Source organism: Ochotona curzoniae, unplaced genomic scaffold, assembly GCF_017591425.1.
Source record: "Ochotona curzoniae isolate NIBS_2020 unplaced genomic scaffold, NIBS_Ocur_1.0 scaffold_3890, whole genome shotgun sequence".
In the NCBI taxonomy this organism is placed as follows: Eukaryota; Metazoa; Chordata; class Mammalia; order Lagomorpha; family Ochotonidae; genus Ochotona; species Ochotona curzoniae.
In genome coordinates this window covers 36,125,131-36,145,016 of record NW_024467115.1, presented here as the reverse complement: position 1 = coordinate 36,145,016, position 19,886 = coordinate 36,125,131, and the positions used below count along the sequence as shown (strand labels likewise).

The window sequence follows — 19,886 nt, the reverse complement described above, 5'->3', positions numbered from 1 at the left end:
CCGGCCCAGACTGTCCTTACAAAGTGCTCCGGCTGCCTAGACCCCAGTGGGAGTCTCAGGAACCTGGCCCAGACCCGGCACCTGCAAGGGGCGCCTGAACCCCCAGAGCATTGCACCTCGCAAGCTTTGCTCCCACAGAATCCACGGTGAACTCCTGTGCTGTGCCTGCTGTTTTTCATAAAATAAACCAACATTTGTCAGCCTGCCACATTTGTCTGCTGGTTAATTTTCAGGGTCCTCCCCGCTCGCTTCCACCCACCCAGGGAAATGGTTCTCCAATGGTAATAAAAACCCAAGAAGACAGAGGGATTTTTGAAATGACCTTCTGCCCTGTTGTTAGTCCCAGACAGAGACAGCAGGCTGTTTTTTGCACCATTTACTCAGAAATTATTAATCAAAAGCCATTCCCAAGTCTGGGGCACTGCACTTTTGCCGGACACTTTTTTCCTCCGTGAGCTTGCCTCTGACTGAGCCACAAAAGCTCCGGGAATGCATGTCTGCACAGAAGAGAGGGCTGGGCAGAACCACTTGCCAGCCTCTGCCCTCCGTGCCCAGCCCGATGTGCAGAGGCCTCGGCATGTGAACCCAGGGTCAGCAAGTACCGTCAAGGTCTCATGGAAGGTGGGGTCGAGTGTGTTCCTTTGGACTCCAGTCTTGCGCTTTCCCTGGGAGGACCTGTCAGGCAGCAGATAGGTCTTCACGTACCTAGTGGTCAAAGGCAGAGAGGGCCAAGTGAGAGCCTGACCGGGGCGAACGCAGCTGGGGGCACAAGTGTGGGTTCCCGCTGGGCTGGGAGTGCATGGGGAGGACTCAGCCACCACGCGGCTCAAGCGTGGGTTCCCACTGGGCTGGGAGTGCATGGGGAGGACTTGGCCACCACGCCTGCCACAAGCAATGTCAGTGCTACAGTCTTGCTACATGTTGGCTCCATAATGTTCTGGAACATTCCTGTGGAATGAGAAGCTCCCTCTGCCTTCCTCACTCCATATTCCTGGGATCTACAAGGGGTCTCTGGGAAGTTCCTGCAAAATGTCTATTATGGAAAAATCACGCATGCATCTAAACAGTCTTCCATACCAAAGCAGATTTTGAATTGCATTCTTCCACTCACTCTTAAGAATGTCTAACTTTTCAAAATATCTGAAGGGTTGACATTATAATGTAACAGATAAAGCATTAGCAAAGTTCATGTCCTGGCTGTTCTGCTTCTGACCCAGCTTCCTGCTCATGTACCTGAGAAAGCAGCACACAGGCAAAAGCTCCTGGCTTCAGCCTGGCCCAGCCTTGCCTATTGTGGCCAAACGGAGAGTAAGCCAGCAGAGGGAAGATCTCCTCCCTCGATGTAACTCTGACTTTCAAATAAACAAAGCACATATATATAATACATGCATGCGTGTGCGGGGGGCATCATTTGAGCCACAGCATTCCCGTCTATTGTCCCACTCCACCAAATGCCTGTAACATCTGTGGCTGAGCCAGGCTGAAGCCAAGAGCCAAGAATTCCATCTGGTTGTATCACATACGTGGCAGACCAAGATCCACCATGTCCAAGTTCTTGTTGTCCCTTTATCCTTGTGTCCCAGACCGTTAAACAGTCCTGTACATGTGAAACAGAATATATCAACTCCACCCTGACGGCGTGACGCCAACACAGAGATTCTGCTCCATACACCTGTCACTTCGCTTAAGGGACGCAACCATTGACTTCCCACTCACAGCCATACTCATGAGCTGGAATCCCTACACTTCATTCTGCCATCTTTACATCACCACTTGACATTTCTCCTCAGTCTCCCTGGCTTGTCTTTTCCATTTTCGAGCCGTTCCCTAAATCGACTCGTTCCGTGGTGTTAATTACCCAGTTGTGCTGCGGTGTGCTTTGCTCTCTCGGTGTAAAGCTGCAGCTGCACACTCGCTCCTTCCTGTACGGGTTCTCATGGTGTAAGCCACCTGTAACTCATGCACCCTCTTGAATGTTTGTCTGCTACAGTACACGCCTCCCCAATCCGAAAAGGCACCCCCTGTAATGCCAACAGCTCGCATCCAAGTGCTGGTTCAAATCCCAGCTGCTCAGTTTCTGATCCGGCTCCCTGCTGGTGCGCCTGGGAAAGCAGCAGAAGACGGCCACCCATGTTGGGAGACCCAGATGGAGTTCCAGGCTCCTGGCTTGTGGCCATCTGGGGAGTGATCCAGTGGATAAAATGCATCTCTCTCTCCATTATTCTGTCTTTTAAATAACAAATAAATAAATACAGTTTAAAAGAAAAATCCAAACCACTTCAAAATCTGCAGCTTTCTGAGCACAAGCAGTGTCAAAACTTGCCCAGAGTCCAAATCCAGACGCCACAAAAACACCTTTCCACATGCCTACAACAGCTGTGTTTGGGCCAGGTGGAAGCCAGGAGCCAGGGACTCTCTCCTGGCCTCCCCCATGGGTGGCAGTGGCCCAGGGACTTGGGCCATCAAAAGACGCGTCCCCTGTGAGCATTAGCAGGAGGCTAGAGTGGAAGCAGAGGCGGGACTTGAACTCAAGCAGTCTGAAACGGGACACTGTTGTTCCGAGCAGACCTGCTGTCCCATAGAGCCCACCTCCAACAGCAGCTCTAGATATGTCCCCATGAACCTTTAAAACGCCCTCCTATTGCTCTTTCTTGCACGAGCATGCCATCTTTCTGTCTGCTCTTTCCTTCCTGACATCAGTATTTGTGCATGGCCCCTTTGTTTTGAATTTAAATTCTTTAGTTAGGGATTTAGCAGCAGTCAGTGAGATTCTGCTAGAGCAGCTGCCATGGACCAACACTGCTGGTCTTGAACATCCCACGCCCTGTGGGTTCATCTGCTGATCTGTGTGTCTTCCCTTAACACATCGCTGGAGTCTCTGCAGCACAGGATTCCTAAAGCCGGACTCTTCCTCTTTGTTCTTTTATTATTATTATCTTTATTTTGAATTTTTGAATTATGTGATACAATTTTGTATAGATTGGAATTTCCCCCCAAACCCCCATCCCCCACACAGAATTTCCCCCATTTTGCTACAATGCTGTAGTTCTTCGTAAGGAATCATGATTCCATCAGTCTCTTATTTAAGTGTACCCCAACACTGCTGGTACAGACAATGTCAGACAGTCCAGCATCCCTTTGTCTACACATTGCCAACAGTTCCACTGGGAATCCAGGGGTGCATGTTCCATTATACCCCCGTATCTGAATATGGCAGACCCCAGTACTCCATCACTATACATTTCCACAAATGAGAAGCCATGATACAAGGTCAACGACTGGTATGAGTTAGAACAACAGCCCTCTCTGTTCTTTTCCGCAGCTGTCCTGGCCTTCCTTGGATGTTCACATTGCCATATGCATCTTAGATCAACACATCTATGATCTCTGTGAAAACTTAGAAACACTTACGGATTGCACTTTTTCTTCTTCTCGTCTCCATAGGCAAGGTTCTTACAGGCCTTGACGTATACGTTTAACGAGTGGGTGTTAGAGCAATAATGAATGGCGAATTCTATTTCTCCAGTAACATTGGCGTTATCAAAATTGCCCAGTTCTGTGCTCGTGCTGTTAATGCTAATTAAGCTCTCCTGAAATCGAGATGACAGACACAATAAATGACTTCACTATCTGTTGTCAGTCCTGCAGTTCTACCCCTAAGATACTAAATCCATACCCAACACAGATGTAGACTCCCACCCAGTCAGTAACGCACCAGCCTGTACTTTGCCAAGGTCAGTAACCACGTGCCCTGTCCTAAGGGGCAGAGTCCTTGGCAGAGCCTGTGTTGCCCAGAAAAGATCTCTGCCTAGTGATAAAGGCCACGCCATCTCTCACAGGAGTCACTTAGGGTGAGGCAGACTACCTCCTGTGCAGCTCTGCAGTTAACTTCCAGGAGGGCACACGGCATCCACACAGGACATGGAACGAGGGTGCAGGGCTGTACCTGGGGATCCCAGAGAGCCGAGTTCCAATGCCAGCTCTGCTGTTCCTTAGCTATGTCAGTTTCCTCGGTTTAGGGTGGAAGGAAACAGAATGAGCTAGGCTAAGTGTAACAATGAACCATGCTTAAATATATATGGGCACCCAAAATAAAAACACAACTACCACTACAAACTAGGGCAACCAAACTTCAACCACACAGAGAAGTGGCACAGACTGTGCCTAATTTGTCATTGTCAAATGTGCTTTAGGAATTGCCACCATTTGTGTACAGTAGTCCCACCACTCTCATTAATGTGGTCAAGGATATAGACGAGAATACGGAGAATCTCCTCGGGGTACTTGACTCCAAGGAAAATAAAGGCCTACAAAGTAGGGTGACGCAAATGAAGACTCCATAAATGAAGGTAACCTTAGATCAGACACAACCTAGAGGATTAGCGAACCAAAAGATGGGTGAGCAGAACATGTATAGAACGGAGTGGGCATGAAAACAGAGGCCAAACTTGGGATCTGAAGTTATAGGAGTAGAAAAGCCTAAGTTGTTTCAACATGCAATTACCAATCACTTTCTCCAAGCTACAAAACATCCCCAAAGAAACGAAGCAAGCCTTGGGACAGTCAGAACCACCAGAGAGAGAAATCAGACCAAACTAGCCACTCATCAGAGGGATAGGAATCTGAATCAACTAATGCCAGGAAGACAACCCCTACTCCACACCCAGTGGCTGGCTCTGAAAAGTGTAAAACTATAAAAGTACTTGAGATGGAGCAACAGCGTGGATGAGGGAGGCATAAAAAGTGGAGCTGGAAGAGATGAGTAAGGGAGAACGGATAAGGGAGAATGGGTAAGGACAACTGTGTAAGGGAGATTGGCAAAATGAGTGGGCTGCTTGGGAGAAGAACCAGACAGATACACAGAAGAGCTGATTGGGCCTGCGTCATAAAAATGGCATCATCATGGGAGTTACATCAGGCTAAGTTGGAAATTCTCTGTAGTTACCCCAACTTTCCTGCTAAGAATTAGAAAGCCACATTAAACAAGCAGTTTCCGGGCACTGCAGAGCTGCCAACGCAGCTAGGAAATGAAGGTCCAGGATGAGGCACATGGAGGCCGGCCTGATTTCCAGCCCTCATCCGTGCTGAGGCAGCACAGGACGGCAGCAGGTGAGCAAAGGTTTTAGCAGCTTCAGAGGGGAGAGGAATCCGAGGATATGACGTCAGGCAGAGCTCAAGGATCCCAGTTCCCGGAACAAGGAGAGCTTCCCGGGGAACGAACCAAAGGGTGGAGAACTGTCTCTCCTCTCTCTGTAAAATATGCATTTCAAATAAAGATAAAGAAACCAGCTTTTTTTTTTTTAATTGACCATAAGCAAGGGCATAAAGCAACTCTCCCAGAGTTGTCCATGGATGGGCCACAACCACGTGAGCACCTGATCCATGAGAAGATCCACCAGTGCTGGCTGCACTAGGACACGCACGTGCAGTACAAAGTTGACTCCGCCAGCCCTGTTAGATCAGGAAGCAACAGTCCAGCATGGCACGTTCTTTCCTTATGCTGGTTAACAGCCCGAATGGCCAGGGTGGCCGGGCAGAAGCCAACAGCCTGGGACCCCAGCCAGGTCTCCCACGTGAGTGTAGAAGCTCCAGCGCTTGGGCTGATTCCTGACCTCAGGGAAAATCACACAGACATGCAGTCCAACCTGGAGAACATGGGCCACCTCAGTGGCTGACCTTCATGCAAGAATGGAGAGCAGACCCAGATGCACACGAAAGACAAGACAGCTGGCTCGTCTAAGGCAACAGAAGGCTTCAAGTACCACATCAAAAGATGCAAAGAAAAAGTTACAACAACACTCCAGGCCAGCTCTACAATAAGCACCTGAGTATTTGGGCACACCGAGGTAGACAAGGATAGCCAACGGGCTTAGAAAGGAATTTACACCTCTGGTGTAATGAAGCCAACAACCTTCTAGAACAACAAGACTACTCCAGTGACTCCCTTAGAACATTCTTCCCTGCATCGAGGCCTCACAAAACCAATGTGACAGCAAGAAGCAGTACACTTTCTCCCTGCCCACTGACCTGCCTCCACACAGCGGACACAGATGACACATTGGTCTCATCACCTTTCCCTCCCCTGAACTTCTCCATCCTAATCAGAATCAGAGGTCCACATAGCCCTGTGTCCCCTCCCCACACACACTTTTTTTAAATAAATACTAGAACAAACTTTAAAAAAAAAAAAAAAGGAGTAGAGCAATGAGGACTACACCCAGCACCCATTACTTAGGATTTCCGCTATGCCACAGCACTGGCCCCCAAGAGCATGCATGCTAAAGGTTTCTTTGATGTTTTGCTAATTGCCTTCCATAAACATGGCAGCATCCAAACAGCCCCTAAGACCACTGCTCTGCACTCCTGCCAGCCCACGTTCACCACCGCGGGCCCCAAAGGCAGCTTGCTTCCTTTGCTCTGAAGACCACATGGGAAGTTGAGCAACTTCCAACTGTACGGCCCACGGATACTCTCGTAGTACACGGAGATTCCAGTTGGCTCTCCGAGCCCCAGCTCAGTGGACAGGATGTGCCTAAAGGGAAGGCAATGTTCACAGGAAGCAATAACTGGTTGTTCACGCTGTGGGACTTTCGTTTCCAGGGCGTTTCGTTTCGTTTGGTCTAACTGAAACAAGACACATGTAAATGCGCCATAACTCCATCTCGTGACCCTAAGTTTCAAGGGCACAAATCAGAGAGAGTTCCAGCCAAGATCAATGGGCCCAGTGAGTCGCGTGGAGACAGACAGGTGAGCTCTCTACCCCACTGCTCCAGCACCCTGCCCCTAACCCTGACAGCATTCCAGGTCTGGCTGAGCACCAAGCGGGTGAAGCCAGACCACAGGGCTGTGGGTCAGGGGAACCACACTACGGCGCAGGTCAACAAACACTGCGGGCAATGAGGCCTGGGGCCCCAGCAGACCTGAGCGGGTCCCTCACTCCTGCAGCTCCATTTTGCTGACAGTGGCATCCACCGTGGCAGGACCTTCCTGGGTCCAGGCAGCACCAGCCCAGGGTGGGGAGGACCATGCGATCACTCCAGGAGTATTTACAGAAGACCACTGTGGCTCGGATAGTACTCAAGGCACCTGGCGAACTGCATTCCAGTGCGGAGGGGGACATAGCAACAGATAAGCCAATTACACAGCCAGGAAGGTGATAAGGGCAGGGATAAACACAGGCCAGGGAAGGAGCTGGAGAGAAAACAGGCTCTCCTCCCCTGCAAGGTACCCTTGGAGCAAAGCCCTCATGGGAGTGGCTTGGGGCTATCTGTGGTATCCTAAGGTTCAAAGGGGCCTGGCTGAGTGGAGGGAGCAAGGGCCCAGGGAGGTGGGGTCAGAACAAGATATGGCAGGTTGCTCAGGACCCCAGCGGCTACAGGGTGATGCCTATGTGCTGGTTTCTGGACCTACAAAGTTCTTAAACCTACAGAGCAGTTGAAGAACTTGGGGAAAACACAAACTTCTTGGGCCGGAAGTAGATAGAGGGACGCCCACCCACTGCCCCAGAGAACAGTGGGAAAAGAGGTCCTGCTCTGACCAAAAACAGACTCCAGACCGACACTGTCCAGTACAGACGTGAGCAAAATACGTGCTTGAAAATGCCCGAGGGCCGGGGTGTGGCACAGCGGATTATGCTGCCTCCTGCAACAGCAGCATGCTATTAGAGCACTGGTTCCAGTCCTGTCTGCTCCACTTCCAATCCAGCTCCCTGTGAACATTCCTAGAAAAGCACAAATACTTCAAGCCCTGCCACCCACGTGGGAAACCTGGATGGAATTCCAAGCTCCTGGCTTCCGCCTGGCCCAGTTGTAGCCCTTGCAGTCATTTGGGGAGTGAACCAGCAGGTGGAAGATTTCTGTCTGTCTGTCTCTCTGAAACTCTGCCTTTCAAATAACTCTTAAAGAAAGAAAATGCTTCATCAGCTACATTAAGAGAGCAATAGATAAGATGTTCATAGTACGTCTTTCTAATCCAAACCACTGTCAACATGGGTTTATATAACATTTATGAATGAGGTACTTACACTTTTTTCATGCCAGCCTTAATGTCCAGAGTCTTAGACCAGCTCAACCACATCCCTGTGGTCAGCGACCACCTGTGACTGATGACGGTCCCCCTGGACAGCCCAGTCCTAAAGCGGTCAAGTTACATGCCTTGCAAGTTACATGCCTTCCTCAGGGCTCCAAGGCGCCACCCCACCAGTGCTGCTCACACTCTGTGTCGCCATTCCCCTGGGCTTTTGTCAGGTTAAGCATCCTGACTCAGCAGGGCTGACCTCACGTAGCGCCCAAAGTGCCATGTTTCTCCCAAGACCCCAAGGGAAACAGGTCTGTGGTTCTGCAGGTGAGGGAACCACCCGCTCACAGGGGCCGGGGGCTGGGGAGGAGTGGATAGGGACGGGGACCATGGTGTGTCAGTGTGACAAGGGGGTCGGGGATTGAACAGTGGACGTGAGCTCTCCTGCAGTGTGGAGTCTGCCCGCCCCCTGCTGCTGGACAATCACAAACAAAAGGGAGGCGTGCCCAGTTCTCAGAGCCCAACAGCACTTCACAGCGGAACACAAAAACCCGAGGGCATCAGCGCTTCAGAAAGCGTGTGCTGGTTCACACGCCGTCACTGCAGGAACTGGACCATAAGCCAAGAAGGCAGTTTCCAGAGATTTCTTAACATTATGTCACACCATGGGATTCATTTCACTCAAAAGGCAGTAAACAGGACTGGGACACTGATTGCCCCAGCTGGGGACTAAAGTTTAGAGAGCTTTTGTCATTGTCTAAGGGCAAACGTCATGGGGAAGGGAGCTGACTTTGAGGCCTCAGAACCCCACATCCAGAACTCTCTACTGAACCATATCCATCACAGTTCAAGGAATAAAGCCAGCCATTCAATTACATTTTAAACAAATGACTAAAAATGTCTGTCTATAAACAGAAACTGCACTTAAAATATCACAAAGTGATCTCTGAAAAGGACCGACTTGGAAGTCTTATGTAATCCAACCTTGACTTAGTCACAAAACTACAGTACCCAAGACTATTGCTGGCCTAGAGCAAGTGACAAGGTCTGCGGGATGGAATCAAGGGCCCAGAAAACAGAGCAAAGTCACCAGGGGAAGTCAGTCTCCAACAAATGGACTAAATATTCAGACCGACAAAAGACGAGCTTCAACATCAATAAAGACAAAGCTGGGACACAGACCTAAATCAAGAGCAAAGTTTTGGTTTTTTTTAAGCTTCTCAGTGGAAATATAGAAGAATAGCTTCATGGCTTGTGGCTAGACAAGACACAGAAAGAACTAAAAAAGAAAATCTGATCAATTAGACTATCAAATTGCAAATCTGCCTGTCAAATAACATGATTAGTTTATATTATTCTCTAGAAGTATGATGATGTTCGCAAGAGGTAAATATACTTTCTCTCTCTCTCTCTCTCTCTCTCTCTTTCTCTCTCTCTCTCTCTAAATACAAAGCAACACATTCCTGCCAAGCTCTGTTGTCCTGGTCTGGTTGATCTCGGAGGACAACAGCTTGTTCCTGCCCGTGCGTCCATTCCTGTGACACCGCACGTTGTGTGTTGGGGTGGTGGGACAGGACTCACGTGTCTCAGGCCTCTGGAGAATACAGTGCCGGATTCTGGGCTGCAGGAGAGGTCTTCTTGCTTCCGGTCAGGGCTAGCAGGGTCTCTGGGCTTCTCCTGGCCAAAGGGCCTCAGGACATCTGGAGCACTGACCTTCTGGGGAAGGGAAGGTCACCCCATCAGCCTTGCTCCATCTGCTCAGGTGTGGTGCCCCCCAGCACGCCCAGCAGCCAGGCCCTCCCATACTTCACTGCCCCCACACCCTTACCCCAACCCTCCCACTCCTCCACCGTCCCCCAAGCCCCGTTCCCCTGCAGGGCCTCAAGCAGACACTGCTAAGCTTTGGTACCGATGAGCAGTAATGACAGAGTTGCAGGCTGGAAAAACATTAAAGTCCAAATGTTGACCTAACAATAATCCTGGCATTTAATAATATTCAAACTAGTAAGCTGAGTTATTTAGCCCTAGCATGCTCATAAAATAGGGGAAAACCGAAATGTACCTCTAAATTCTACAAAAACACCTGGCTATTAGCTGGTGCGTCTACAATGGGCATGACTGTGCTTTCCAAACAGTAACCTCTAGCCATACGGGCTGTTTAGATTTAAGTTCAGATTAACTGACACCAAATAGAACCAAGGAACTCAGCTCTTTGGTGACACTGGACACATTTTAACTGCTCAGTTGAAGCCTGTGGTAGTGGCTCCCATCTCATCTAGCTGAGAAAACAACTTCCACAGTTGGCCAGAAGTTCTACCAGACAGCGCTGGCACAGAGCAGCAAACTCAACAGGCAGCTTGGGAAACCCTCCTCCTGGCCAAAAATGGCAAGTTTCAAAATGCAGACTTCAGATCTTAATGCTGGGTTAAACTTGGACATCCCACAGTTGCACACTAGTCTTCATTTTCAGGAATAAAGTGAGAAAGAGAACAAATGAAAGGAAATGGTGACCTCCACATTACAATTCACACAACCCACACCCAGAGGTCAGCTCAGTTCCAACAGACATTTGATTAAGCGACACTATGTTCAACCCATCACTCTCAGGCCCGGAGCTTGGGACGGGGAGAAGATGCCACATCCGTTCTCTGATGGCTCCCTCGCTCACAGGGAGAAAGAGATGCAGGGAAATCGGGCAGGCAGACGCATCTACGGGGAAAAGGCGAGGGAGACTTCAGCATAGGCGTCTCCGGGGATGTGCTCTGAGTGAGCTGTCATCAGGCACTGGAAAAGAACAAAGGGTCCGGCATCCCAGTGGAGCAGCCATCACAGGCCCAGTGGGGGAAAATGTCCCTACAGCTGCAGACCCTGAGGGGCCAGGCAGAGAACTGGACACAGAGAGGGTGACACACAGGGAGAGGGCTGCTGCTCCTACACAGAGAAGCATCAACCAAAGGCACGGAGGAGGCGGCAGAGGGCTACAGGAGGCAGCAGGTGCAGTGAGAAGATTCCAAAAATAAGGGCTGCCCCAAAAGGAGAAAGAAGCAGAAGAAAAAGATCGCTCCCTTACCCACCCATAGCACAGAGCCATGTTCCTCCTCGGTGGGGACCATGGCTGCACTGTGCTCCCAGACTCATAGCTTGAAACCTTTATCCTCAGTGGGAAGGAATTTGGAGGCACGGCTTTGGGAGGTGACAGCATGGAGGAGGGGAGAAGGTCAAGGTAGGAAAGGGCAAGGTTTGTGACACATCAGGAAGAGCAGGTGCCCCAGGGCCCTGACTCAGACCTCAGCCCCAGGACTGCAAGAACATGAGCAACTGTGGCCAAACCCCTGCTCTGGCTAAGCTGCCTAGTGTGGGGTTTGATACATGAAGTTCCCCAAAGGAGCACAGAGCAAGCCAGCCATCATTATAGCAGGGAGTGCACAGCCCAGCAAGCTCACAGCTCAAAGACCTCGCAGGGACCTGAAACGCAAAACTAAGTACTTCAAAGCCACTAGCAGAGTCCATGCTATTCTGAAAGCTAAGGCATGCCCAAAATTTTGTGCTCTAAGCCCCTGCCTCCAGTAAATCCTGAAGGTTTGGGTCCGCTCCTATCGGGATGGGTGGGGGTGGTCGGGACCCCAGCTGCCCATCCATGCTCTTGAGACAAACTTTTTAAAAATGTATTTCAATAACTGCCTTGTTTGGGCTGGATACAGAGGGGAAATGCCTGCTCTGAATGAGGCCTTCATCATCGCGGATGAGGCAAGGTCAACGAGGAACAGGTCTCATCTGATGCATTCCTAGATGCCCTGCACCTCCTTTTCTGCCCCTGAGGCCCTCCAGCCCGTCAGACCATGCCCCCCACCATCTGGCAGGCTCGCCTGTCAGCACCAGCAGCTGGGATGGCCTGTGCCAAGGCTGCCACACTGCGTCAGCTTCTTGGGTGCTGAAGGCTAAGCCTGTGGCTCCTTGAGCTGGCGACCCTCGCTCTGCCCACCATGCCACAGTGGGAAACACACGCCTCACGGCAGGATGGTGTGAGAACGCCTGGCTCCACCGGGCCCTGTCCCTTCTGAGGACATGGTCCCCATCTCTAACAAGGAGGGTGACAGTGAAAACTTCACAGGATTGCATTCGGGATAGAAAAGGTCAAACACCAAAGGGACTGTGACGCCCAATAGCACCTGCATGCCACCGGGCTTGGTCAGTGCTAGCAGCAGATGGCTTCCACTGGCCCAGGTGACTACGAGAATCACCCAGGCTTCCAGAAGCCCCTCCCTGGACCCTTCTGACTCACTCGTCCTCATGTGGAGCACAGAGCCAAGTCCCAAAGAGTTGAGAATGTTGGGGTCCTGGGTCCTCCTAGGAGTTCTGGGTCCTCCTAGCCCTGGCTCATCTTAGCTCTGTGCCATCGGGGCATGTGATCAAACACATTAAACCTCAGGGACTGGGTTGGATCAGGGGAGGAACAGCATCCTTGTCAGTGCGATTTTAGGAACTAAACATGGAGGCTGGCATTGTGGCATGGCACATTAAGCTACTGCCTACAACAGTGGCGTCCATCTGGGCACTGGTTCCTGTCCCAGCTGCTCCATTTATTATCCAGCTCCTGCTAATATGCCTGGGAAAGTGCTAGGATATACTTAAAATCATGCTGACATGCTGCTGGCTGCTGGCTTCAGCTATTTGGGGAGTAAACCAGCAGATAGAAAAGCTCTTACACTTTGCTTTTTCAAAATCAAACAATAAGTAAACAGGTTTTTAAATAATAAATGAATAAAAGAACTAAATGTGATAAATATGTGTCACTGATAAAAAATAAAAATGTGTCACTGTGCCCAGAACACCTCATAAACAGATGTAGTTCAGGTGCAACCCCAGGGGCTGAGACATAACCCTCCCATCATGCAGAATTAAGAGGGCAGAAATTTCACTGGATTGTGGGGTTTAGATGGAACTCCTACAGGGCACCCAGGCTTGGATGAGCCCTCCTGGTGCCATGGCTGGATACAGGTGGATTCCCAAGAGGGAGGGAGGCAGGAAGACACCGGTGGGTGCGCACACTCCCAGCCTCAGCCTCTGGCGCCCCACAGCACCTCTGGACTCTGCTGGTGAGAGGTGAGCCCTCAGCTCTAGATCAGAGCCCTGAGCCAGAATAAACCTCTTGTCATCCTAAGATTGCCCAGCTTGCCGTACTCCATGAGTCCTGGAAAGCAGGTGGCTGGCAGGTGCTGGCTTCTCCTCCATCTGCTTCACTTGAAGCAAGGGAGCGGATTCCAGCACAGCAGACGGGATGCTGACATGACCTCACCTTGCCCGCACTGCAGGACTTCAAACTCTCACCAAGCACACATGTTTCAAACCCTTGAGACACCTGGCACTAAGTTGTGGCCTAGGAACTGGCAGCATGTCCATCACCTGACTCCTGGCTGGGGTGGGAAGTTTTGGGGATTGGCTGGAAATGCATCTGCGACTGTCTGGAGTCCAGCCCAGGGAAGGGACCCCAGCCCCACATGTTCTGACCATAGAACTCTGGGTGTGTGACTTCATCATGCCAAGCCTGTTTCCTGGAATGTAAAATGGAGCAATACTTCCCGGCCAGGAACAGTTATGATAGAATGAGACAGGGCAGCTATGGCCTGTTGGTAGGCAGCCCAGAAAGGGCACTTCGGGGTGACCCACTCTCCTACACTTGCTTACAAGAGCCCTTAGCTGGGGGCAGAGCAGGGATTAGTGCTCAGGTGTCCATTGTGCAGAGGGAGGATGGTCGCACGTGGAGAGGCATCAGGAGGCGGGAGAGGATGCCAGCATGGCAGCAGCACAGCGGGGCCAACTCACAGTGCGGCCTAAGGGACAGTCTGCTTGAAGACGCCCTGAGGAGAGCCCACAGCTGCTGAGAGAGGACACCTGTGTTGTCCTGTCAAATCCAGCTGAGTACAGCAGCCCTGTCTGGCCTGCAAACAGCAGGTGCGGGTGCCTGGACAGCCAGGTCACCTTGACCACGTTGGCCCTGATCTTCCGATCCTGTGCACCTGCTTTGGGACTGGCTAATCCCTTGCAAAGCAAAGTAATTATTACCCTCACAGCCTTCCTTAGGGGTCTGTTCTCTCATGGTGTGGATGCCCTGAGAGACAGCTACCACCTGCTTGTGCAGGATTACGTGGCACTAACAGTGCCAAAGCTCCCTCGGGCCAGGTTTTCACCACAGCTTGTTGGCTCTGAATGGAAAGGAGACCTAATCCTGGACACTCCATGAGTGGTCCTCAGACCCCACAGAGAGAGCAAATGTCGGCCCTGCAGGGAAGCTCCCAGCCTTCGGTCTGGCCGTGGAGCTGCCGGGACACCCTGGCGTCCCCACTGCAGGTCCCAGCCTGCTCTGTTCTGAACAGCTTCCAGATGACCTTGAAGTCTGCCCAGCCCTGCCCAGATACACCTGCTCCTGATTACATTTCTGCAGCTGCCCAATGTCTGCTATCACAGGAAAAGCCAATCTACAGGACAAACAGGGAAAGCTTTGTAAAGACAGTGTGAAGGCAACAGCTCGGAGGCGGCAGGTCTGGGTACCCTGTTGGCGACGTTGACGGCCGTGTCAGACTGGCTGCGTCTCTCGGAGCGACCCCTACACTGCCGGGGGTCAGTGGCCAGCAGGTGCTTCTCAGAAGTCACGTCATTCTGGGACTTGGAGAGTTCTGGAAGACAGAAGGGATGGCAGGTGGGGCAGTGCAGCCCACAGGTCCAGGGTCCCAGGGCACCATGACTACTGCCCAGGACTGAGACGCCTTCCTGGACACCAGACCCTCGTGCTAGACGCGGGAGGAGGGCTGGGGTCCTTCAAGAGCCCCATGTGGTCACACAGGACTCACACCACCACAGCAGAGCCAACATCTAGGTAGGGGATGAAAGGAAGGCCCCACCCCCACCTTCTTCTGTACTATGGGCTGCCCCACACACGCCCGCCAACTGCAAGGCAGCTGTTACCGGACAAGCCCACTGTTTAGGGATTCCTGCCACACACCTTACAAAATAATTCTATTTCTCTGAGCTTTTTGAAGTGAGGTGGAGTAGGATTCAGGGGGATGGCATTATGCAGTGGTTAAGCAACGTGAGCACCCCACGTGAGCACTGAGTCAAGTCCCGGCTGCTCCACTTCTGATCCAGCCTCCTGCTAACACACGTGGGAAAGCAGAGGAGGTACCTGGGGCCCTGCCCTGCCAGGGGAAGACTCAGTTGGAATTTCAGGCTCCCGGCTTCAGCCTGGCCTGGACTGGCCAATGTAGCAGCTTGGGAAATAAACCACTAAACAGAAGATCCCTCCTTCCTAAATTTGCCTTTCAAGGAAATGACTTTTTTTTCTAAGTAAAAAGAACAGGTATGATTAATTTTAACTCTGTATTTAGCCAACTATGTCCAAAGTAACCGTTGAAACATGGACTCTAATAAAATGATTCATGAAGCCACATCTATGATCTATGAAAGCTGGGGCTTCTTCTACAGCCTTGCGGTAGGGGGTTAGTTGCATGTGGCCAGCGGCCACCTGCAGGGAACACACAGGCCTCAGGTGTGATCCACTTGTGGGAACCCCCAAGCTCCTGTCTGCACCACCCACAGCTCTGTCCCAGGACATGTGGCTTTTCTGCTAAGGGAGACCCCCTAGTAGTCACCCCAGCTGCTGGCACCTGCCTCACCCCTGGGATGCCTTTGAGGCTCTGCCCTCTGCCAGCAACACCACCCACGCTCTCAAGTCTACACCCAGAAGCACATGCATCTGTTTGTGGTTGGCACCCGGAGAGACCAGCACACCTTGGTCCTCAAAGACCTCCTTGCCTAGGCAAATGGCAGCCCATGGGGTGTGAGACGCTGAGGCTGTCCGAGGTCACCCAGCCCTCAGGGGATGCCTCCCCCACAGCTGTGTGTCAGGAGCTTCCCAAAGCCTGCATCTAACTGGATCCACTTGGGAAGTTCATGATATATGGACAGGGAGAACCTGTCTGAGAGATTTGACTGCTAATGGGCAGGCTTAGGCGAGGGGACTTCGGAAATTCCTGGGACCTAGAGTTACACAGTTTGGTTCAAAACTGGTTGAAATTCATGCACTGCTCTTTCATAATATGGAGTGTGCGTGGACTGCTTACGGAGACATCTCCTGTGTACTCTTAGCGGGGAGGGAATGGAACAGGAAGGAATTTGGGTGACTCCTGGATGACGCCCAGAGTCTTCATTTTCTCTTTCTTGTCTAAGACTGCCCAGCACGCCAGCATCTAGAAATTACTGATCATTAAAAGGACTGGAAGGACCTGTCTCTCCTGCCGGCCTGACCTCCCTGGGCAGCACCAGCAGCTGGGAGTGGCCATGCAGGGCCAGCCCGCCCAACCTCGCCTGTCAGGCGCGGGCCTCCCCTGCAGCTTCTGGCCCTGCATTTCAACATCAACAGGAAAACACAAGTTGCACAGAAGAGCAACTCCAGGGGCTGATACTGCAGGCTCATTCCCTTTGCCTACAGCACCAAGTCAGATTGGCCAGGGTGCTGGGCAGGGTTGAAATGGCATACCCTCTTCCCACAGGCAAAAGGACCAGAGGCTGCTGGAGGTGCAGGAGAGGGAGACACAGAGAGTTGGGGGACAGGCCCAGCCAAGGATGTCAGGGTTAAAGGGAAAGCTTCTTGTGAAGCATCCACTTACTTTTCATGTGGGTGGTAACAGACAGAAACAAATTTTCCAATGATTTATTAAATCCTTTAAACTGGCCCAGGTCCTGTATGTAAAATAGAGACAGGAGAGCATGAGGGTCATGGTTGACTGAGTTCCTTGTCCTGCAGCTTCCAGGCTGCCAGCCCCACAACACTGCCAGGTGGGGGTGGGCATGGGCGTGGACACACGTGTCTGGAGGTGAAGAGGGCAGAGTCCTCCCAGAGCTGGGTATCATCTTTACTCAGCGTTTCTCCTGACATCCTCATTAAAAGGAGACAAGATAACAGCTGCCTCTTACAGGCAGCTTACTGCCTCTGACAGCTCAATGGCTTGATGACTGTCCACAAGTCGATTACTGCTTGTTTAACCTTTCTCTTCGGGCCCCACCCGCACGTGACACAGGGGCTGAGAGCACTGCACAGCACAAGGTGACCGGCCTGGGCCAAGGAGTTTTGCTCCCCAATGCAGAAGAGGAAAAAAGGAAAGAAGAAACAACAGAGAGATCACTTCCCCTCCAAGGTACACTCATCCATCCTTCCATTCATCCAGTCACACACCCATCTACCCATCCATCCATCTACCCACCCACCCATCCACCCACCCATCCATCCACCCACCCATCCATCCACCCACCCATCCACCCACCCATCCATCCACCCACCCATCCATCCATCTATCCAGTCACCTACCTATCTACCCATCCACCTGCTTATCAGTCCATCCAGCCATCCATCCATCCACCCACCTACCTAACGTTGAACACCTAAGTGTTAGAATAACTGTGGAGAATTTAAAATGTCTAGTTGAAAGTTGGGCAGGATTTTATAGGTTACCCTGGAGTCCCAGTTGGGAATGAGAAATGAATAAGCTTCCTCTTTCATCAGCAGACACAACCACTCTTACAGATAAAACTGCTCCCTTTAATTCACAGAATGATGGTGAGAATCAGGCCATGTTTTTGGCACTTGGTGCTTGTCCAGCGCGAGCACAGACATCATTACTGAAGACTTCTCGCAACAGCTGTAGGAGGCAGTCAGACACGTGTAATTATGTGCCCCTCTCAGGTTGGAAACCTGGGCAACTCTCCCAAGGACGTTACATCAAACGTGCATCTGCTGGCCCGGTCAGCACTGGCCCGCCGTGCAGCAGGGCCTGCAGGCACGAGGACAGTCTGCTCTCACTGCATAGCATCTTCCACTTGTACACACCCATACGTCTCCTGCAACCTCAGAGGCTCTCCACTGGGACAGGAAGCAGGCGACTCACCAGGAACAGAGAGGGGAGACTGCAGGGGGTGCAGGCAGGAAGGGACGGCCAGCTGACCATGCAGATGGCCTGTGGCCACCAAGGCTGACCTCACTTCCAACCTCGCCTGGGGCCTGGGTCTCCTGCCTCCTCCAGCCCCAGGTACCTTGGCCTTATCTCCCCCGAGGGGCACAGGGCTCGAACAGGCAGATACGTTACCCCCCCAGGGCTGCAGCCACACTGGTTTTCACTGAGAGGAGGGGGAGTAGGAGGAACCACGGAGATCTTGCTGCCAAGAGGAAACAGAAAAGGCCAACGTTACAACCAGCGGGTGACTAGTGCCACAGGCCACACTGCGCGTCACTGTTCTGGAAAGCCGGCCCAATGTCGTACTTTTTAGAAAAAGACTCCACCATCCTTCCTGGTTCTGCTCCCCACCCCAAGGGGCACTGTTCTTGGCAGCTGAACATGCTCGCTGCCCAGGCCATCGCGTGGCATGGCTCCCCCACCAGGCTGCTCCAAAACCCAAGACTCCGCACTCCAGGGGGTCTCATGTGGCTTCCTGTGTTGTCTGACATCAGAGCACAGTGACAGAAAGAGCCAGAAGTGCAAGCTTGGGCTAAGAGAAGTGGAAACAGGAAAAAAGTTCTATGTTGGAAAAATCTCATTGGGACCAAAGTCACATGGCCAGTGGGGAACCTGCAGAGGCACTGGTGCGTGTCTTCAGCAGCAGCAGGGGTGTGAACAAGGCCGGCAACAAAGCGCATCTGTCTCAGGTGCGTCGTTCAGCCCCACTCAGGAGCTGCTGGGCCTGGAACGTGGTGTTGGAGACACGAACTATGACACAAACCAAGGATCTGATTTAAAAATTCCATGGACCAGGCCTGGCGGCATGGCCTAGCAGCTAAAGTCCTCGCCTTGAACGCGCCCCAGGATCCCATATGGGCGCCAGTTCTAATCCTGGCAGCTCCACTTCCCATCCAGCTCCCTGCTTGTGGCCTGGGAAAGTAGTGGAGGACAGCCCAATGCACCCGCATGGGAGACCCAGAAGAGGTTCCTTGTTCCTGGCTTCGGTTCGGCACAGCACTGGCCATTGTGCTCACTTGGGGAGTGAATCATCAGACGGAAGATCTTCCTCTCTGTCTCTCCTCTCTGTATATCTGACTTTGTAATAAAATAAATAAATCTTTAAAAAAAAAATTCCATGGACCATGCAGTCAAAGACACATGTAAGTCTGTGTCCTTACAGAACCAAGCAGGAGAGAATTGAAGAACCAAAACAGCAAGTTTAGGGAGGCCAACATGATGGCTCAATTTGCTCATCTTCCACCTGCTAGCACCTTCCATCCACTCTGCCTGTGGCTGGGATGGCAGTACGGGTCAAGGGCTCTGATCCTGCACCCACTTGGGGCTCCCAGCTTCAGATCAGCTTATTTCTGGCCATCGAGGTCTCTGGGAGAGTGAACCAGCAGAGAGAAGAGCTTCCATCCCTCCTCCCCCTTCCATTAAAATCTGCCTTTCAGAGCCTATAGAACTGTATCATAAAATAATAAATGACTTTAATATATGTCTCTTTTCTTTTTGTAAAGAAGGTTTTGGAAGAAAATGCTAGACTACCTAGAAGCCTTTTTATAAGCAATCTCTGTTGGAATGTCTTCCAGGCACTTCACCATAAAAAAGGAAAAAAAAGCTGCATTCCTAAGCAGTGACATCTGAACATTGAGCCCTCGGGGGCGCCCTCCCACAGTTGCCCGGCCCCCACCCAGGGGCCCAGGACACAGTGTCCTTCCCAGCACCCACACTCACCTCGGCTTCTGATAAGCCTGCAGGAGCCTGGCCCCAACTGTCTCGTGTTTGCCTGCAGGAGATACCAATAAAGGTCATTCATTAGCGCGACTCAACACGGGAAGTCATAAAGGACTTTCTTCCCCCAGCATCCCTTGTTATGGTTGG

The 19,886-nt window shown here is 51.6% G+C and overlaps 1 protein-coding gene across 1 annotated transcript in view; it reads right to left on the bottom strand.

Moving 5' to 3' along the window:
* Positions 1-19,886, bottom strand: part of SYTL3 (synaptotagmin like 3) — a 51,771-nt gene that overhangs the window by 7,035 nt on the left and 24,850 nt on the right. Inside the window, exons 5-11 of the mRNA XM_040965393.1 lie at positions 19,740-19,791; positions 18,153-18,222; positions 16,680-16,752; positions 14,566-14,690; positions 9,598-9,732; positions 3,412-3,590; positions 603-705 (exon numbers count right to left, since the gene is read on the bottom strand). Of these exons, the coding sequence (XP_040821327.1) occupies positions 603-705; positions 3,412-3,590; positions 9,598-9,732; positions 14,566-14,690; positions 16,680-16,752; positions 18,153-18,222; positions 19,740-19,791 (737 nt within the window). The remainder of the gene's footprint in view (positions 1-602; positions 706-3,411; positions 3,591-9,597; positions 9,733-14,565; positions 14,691-16,679; positions 16,753-18,152; positions 18,223-19,739; positions 19,792-19,886) is intronic.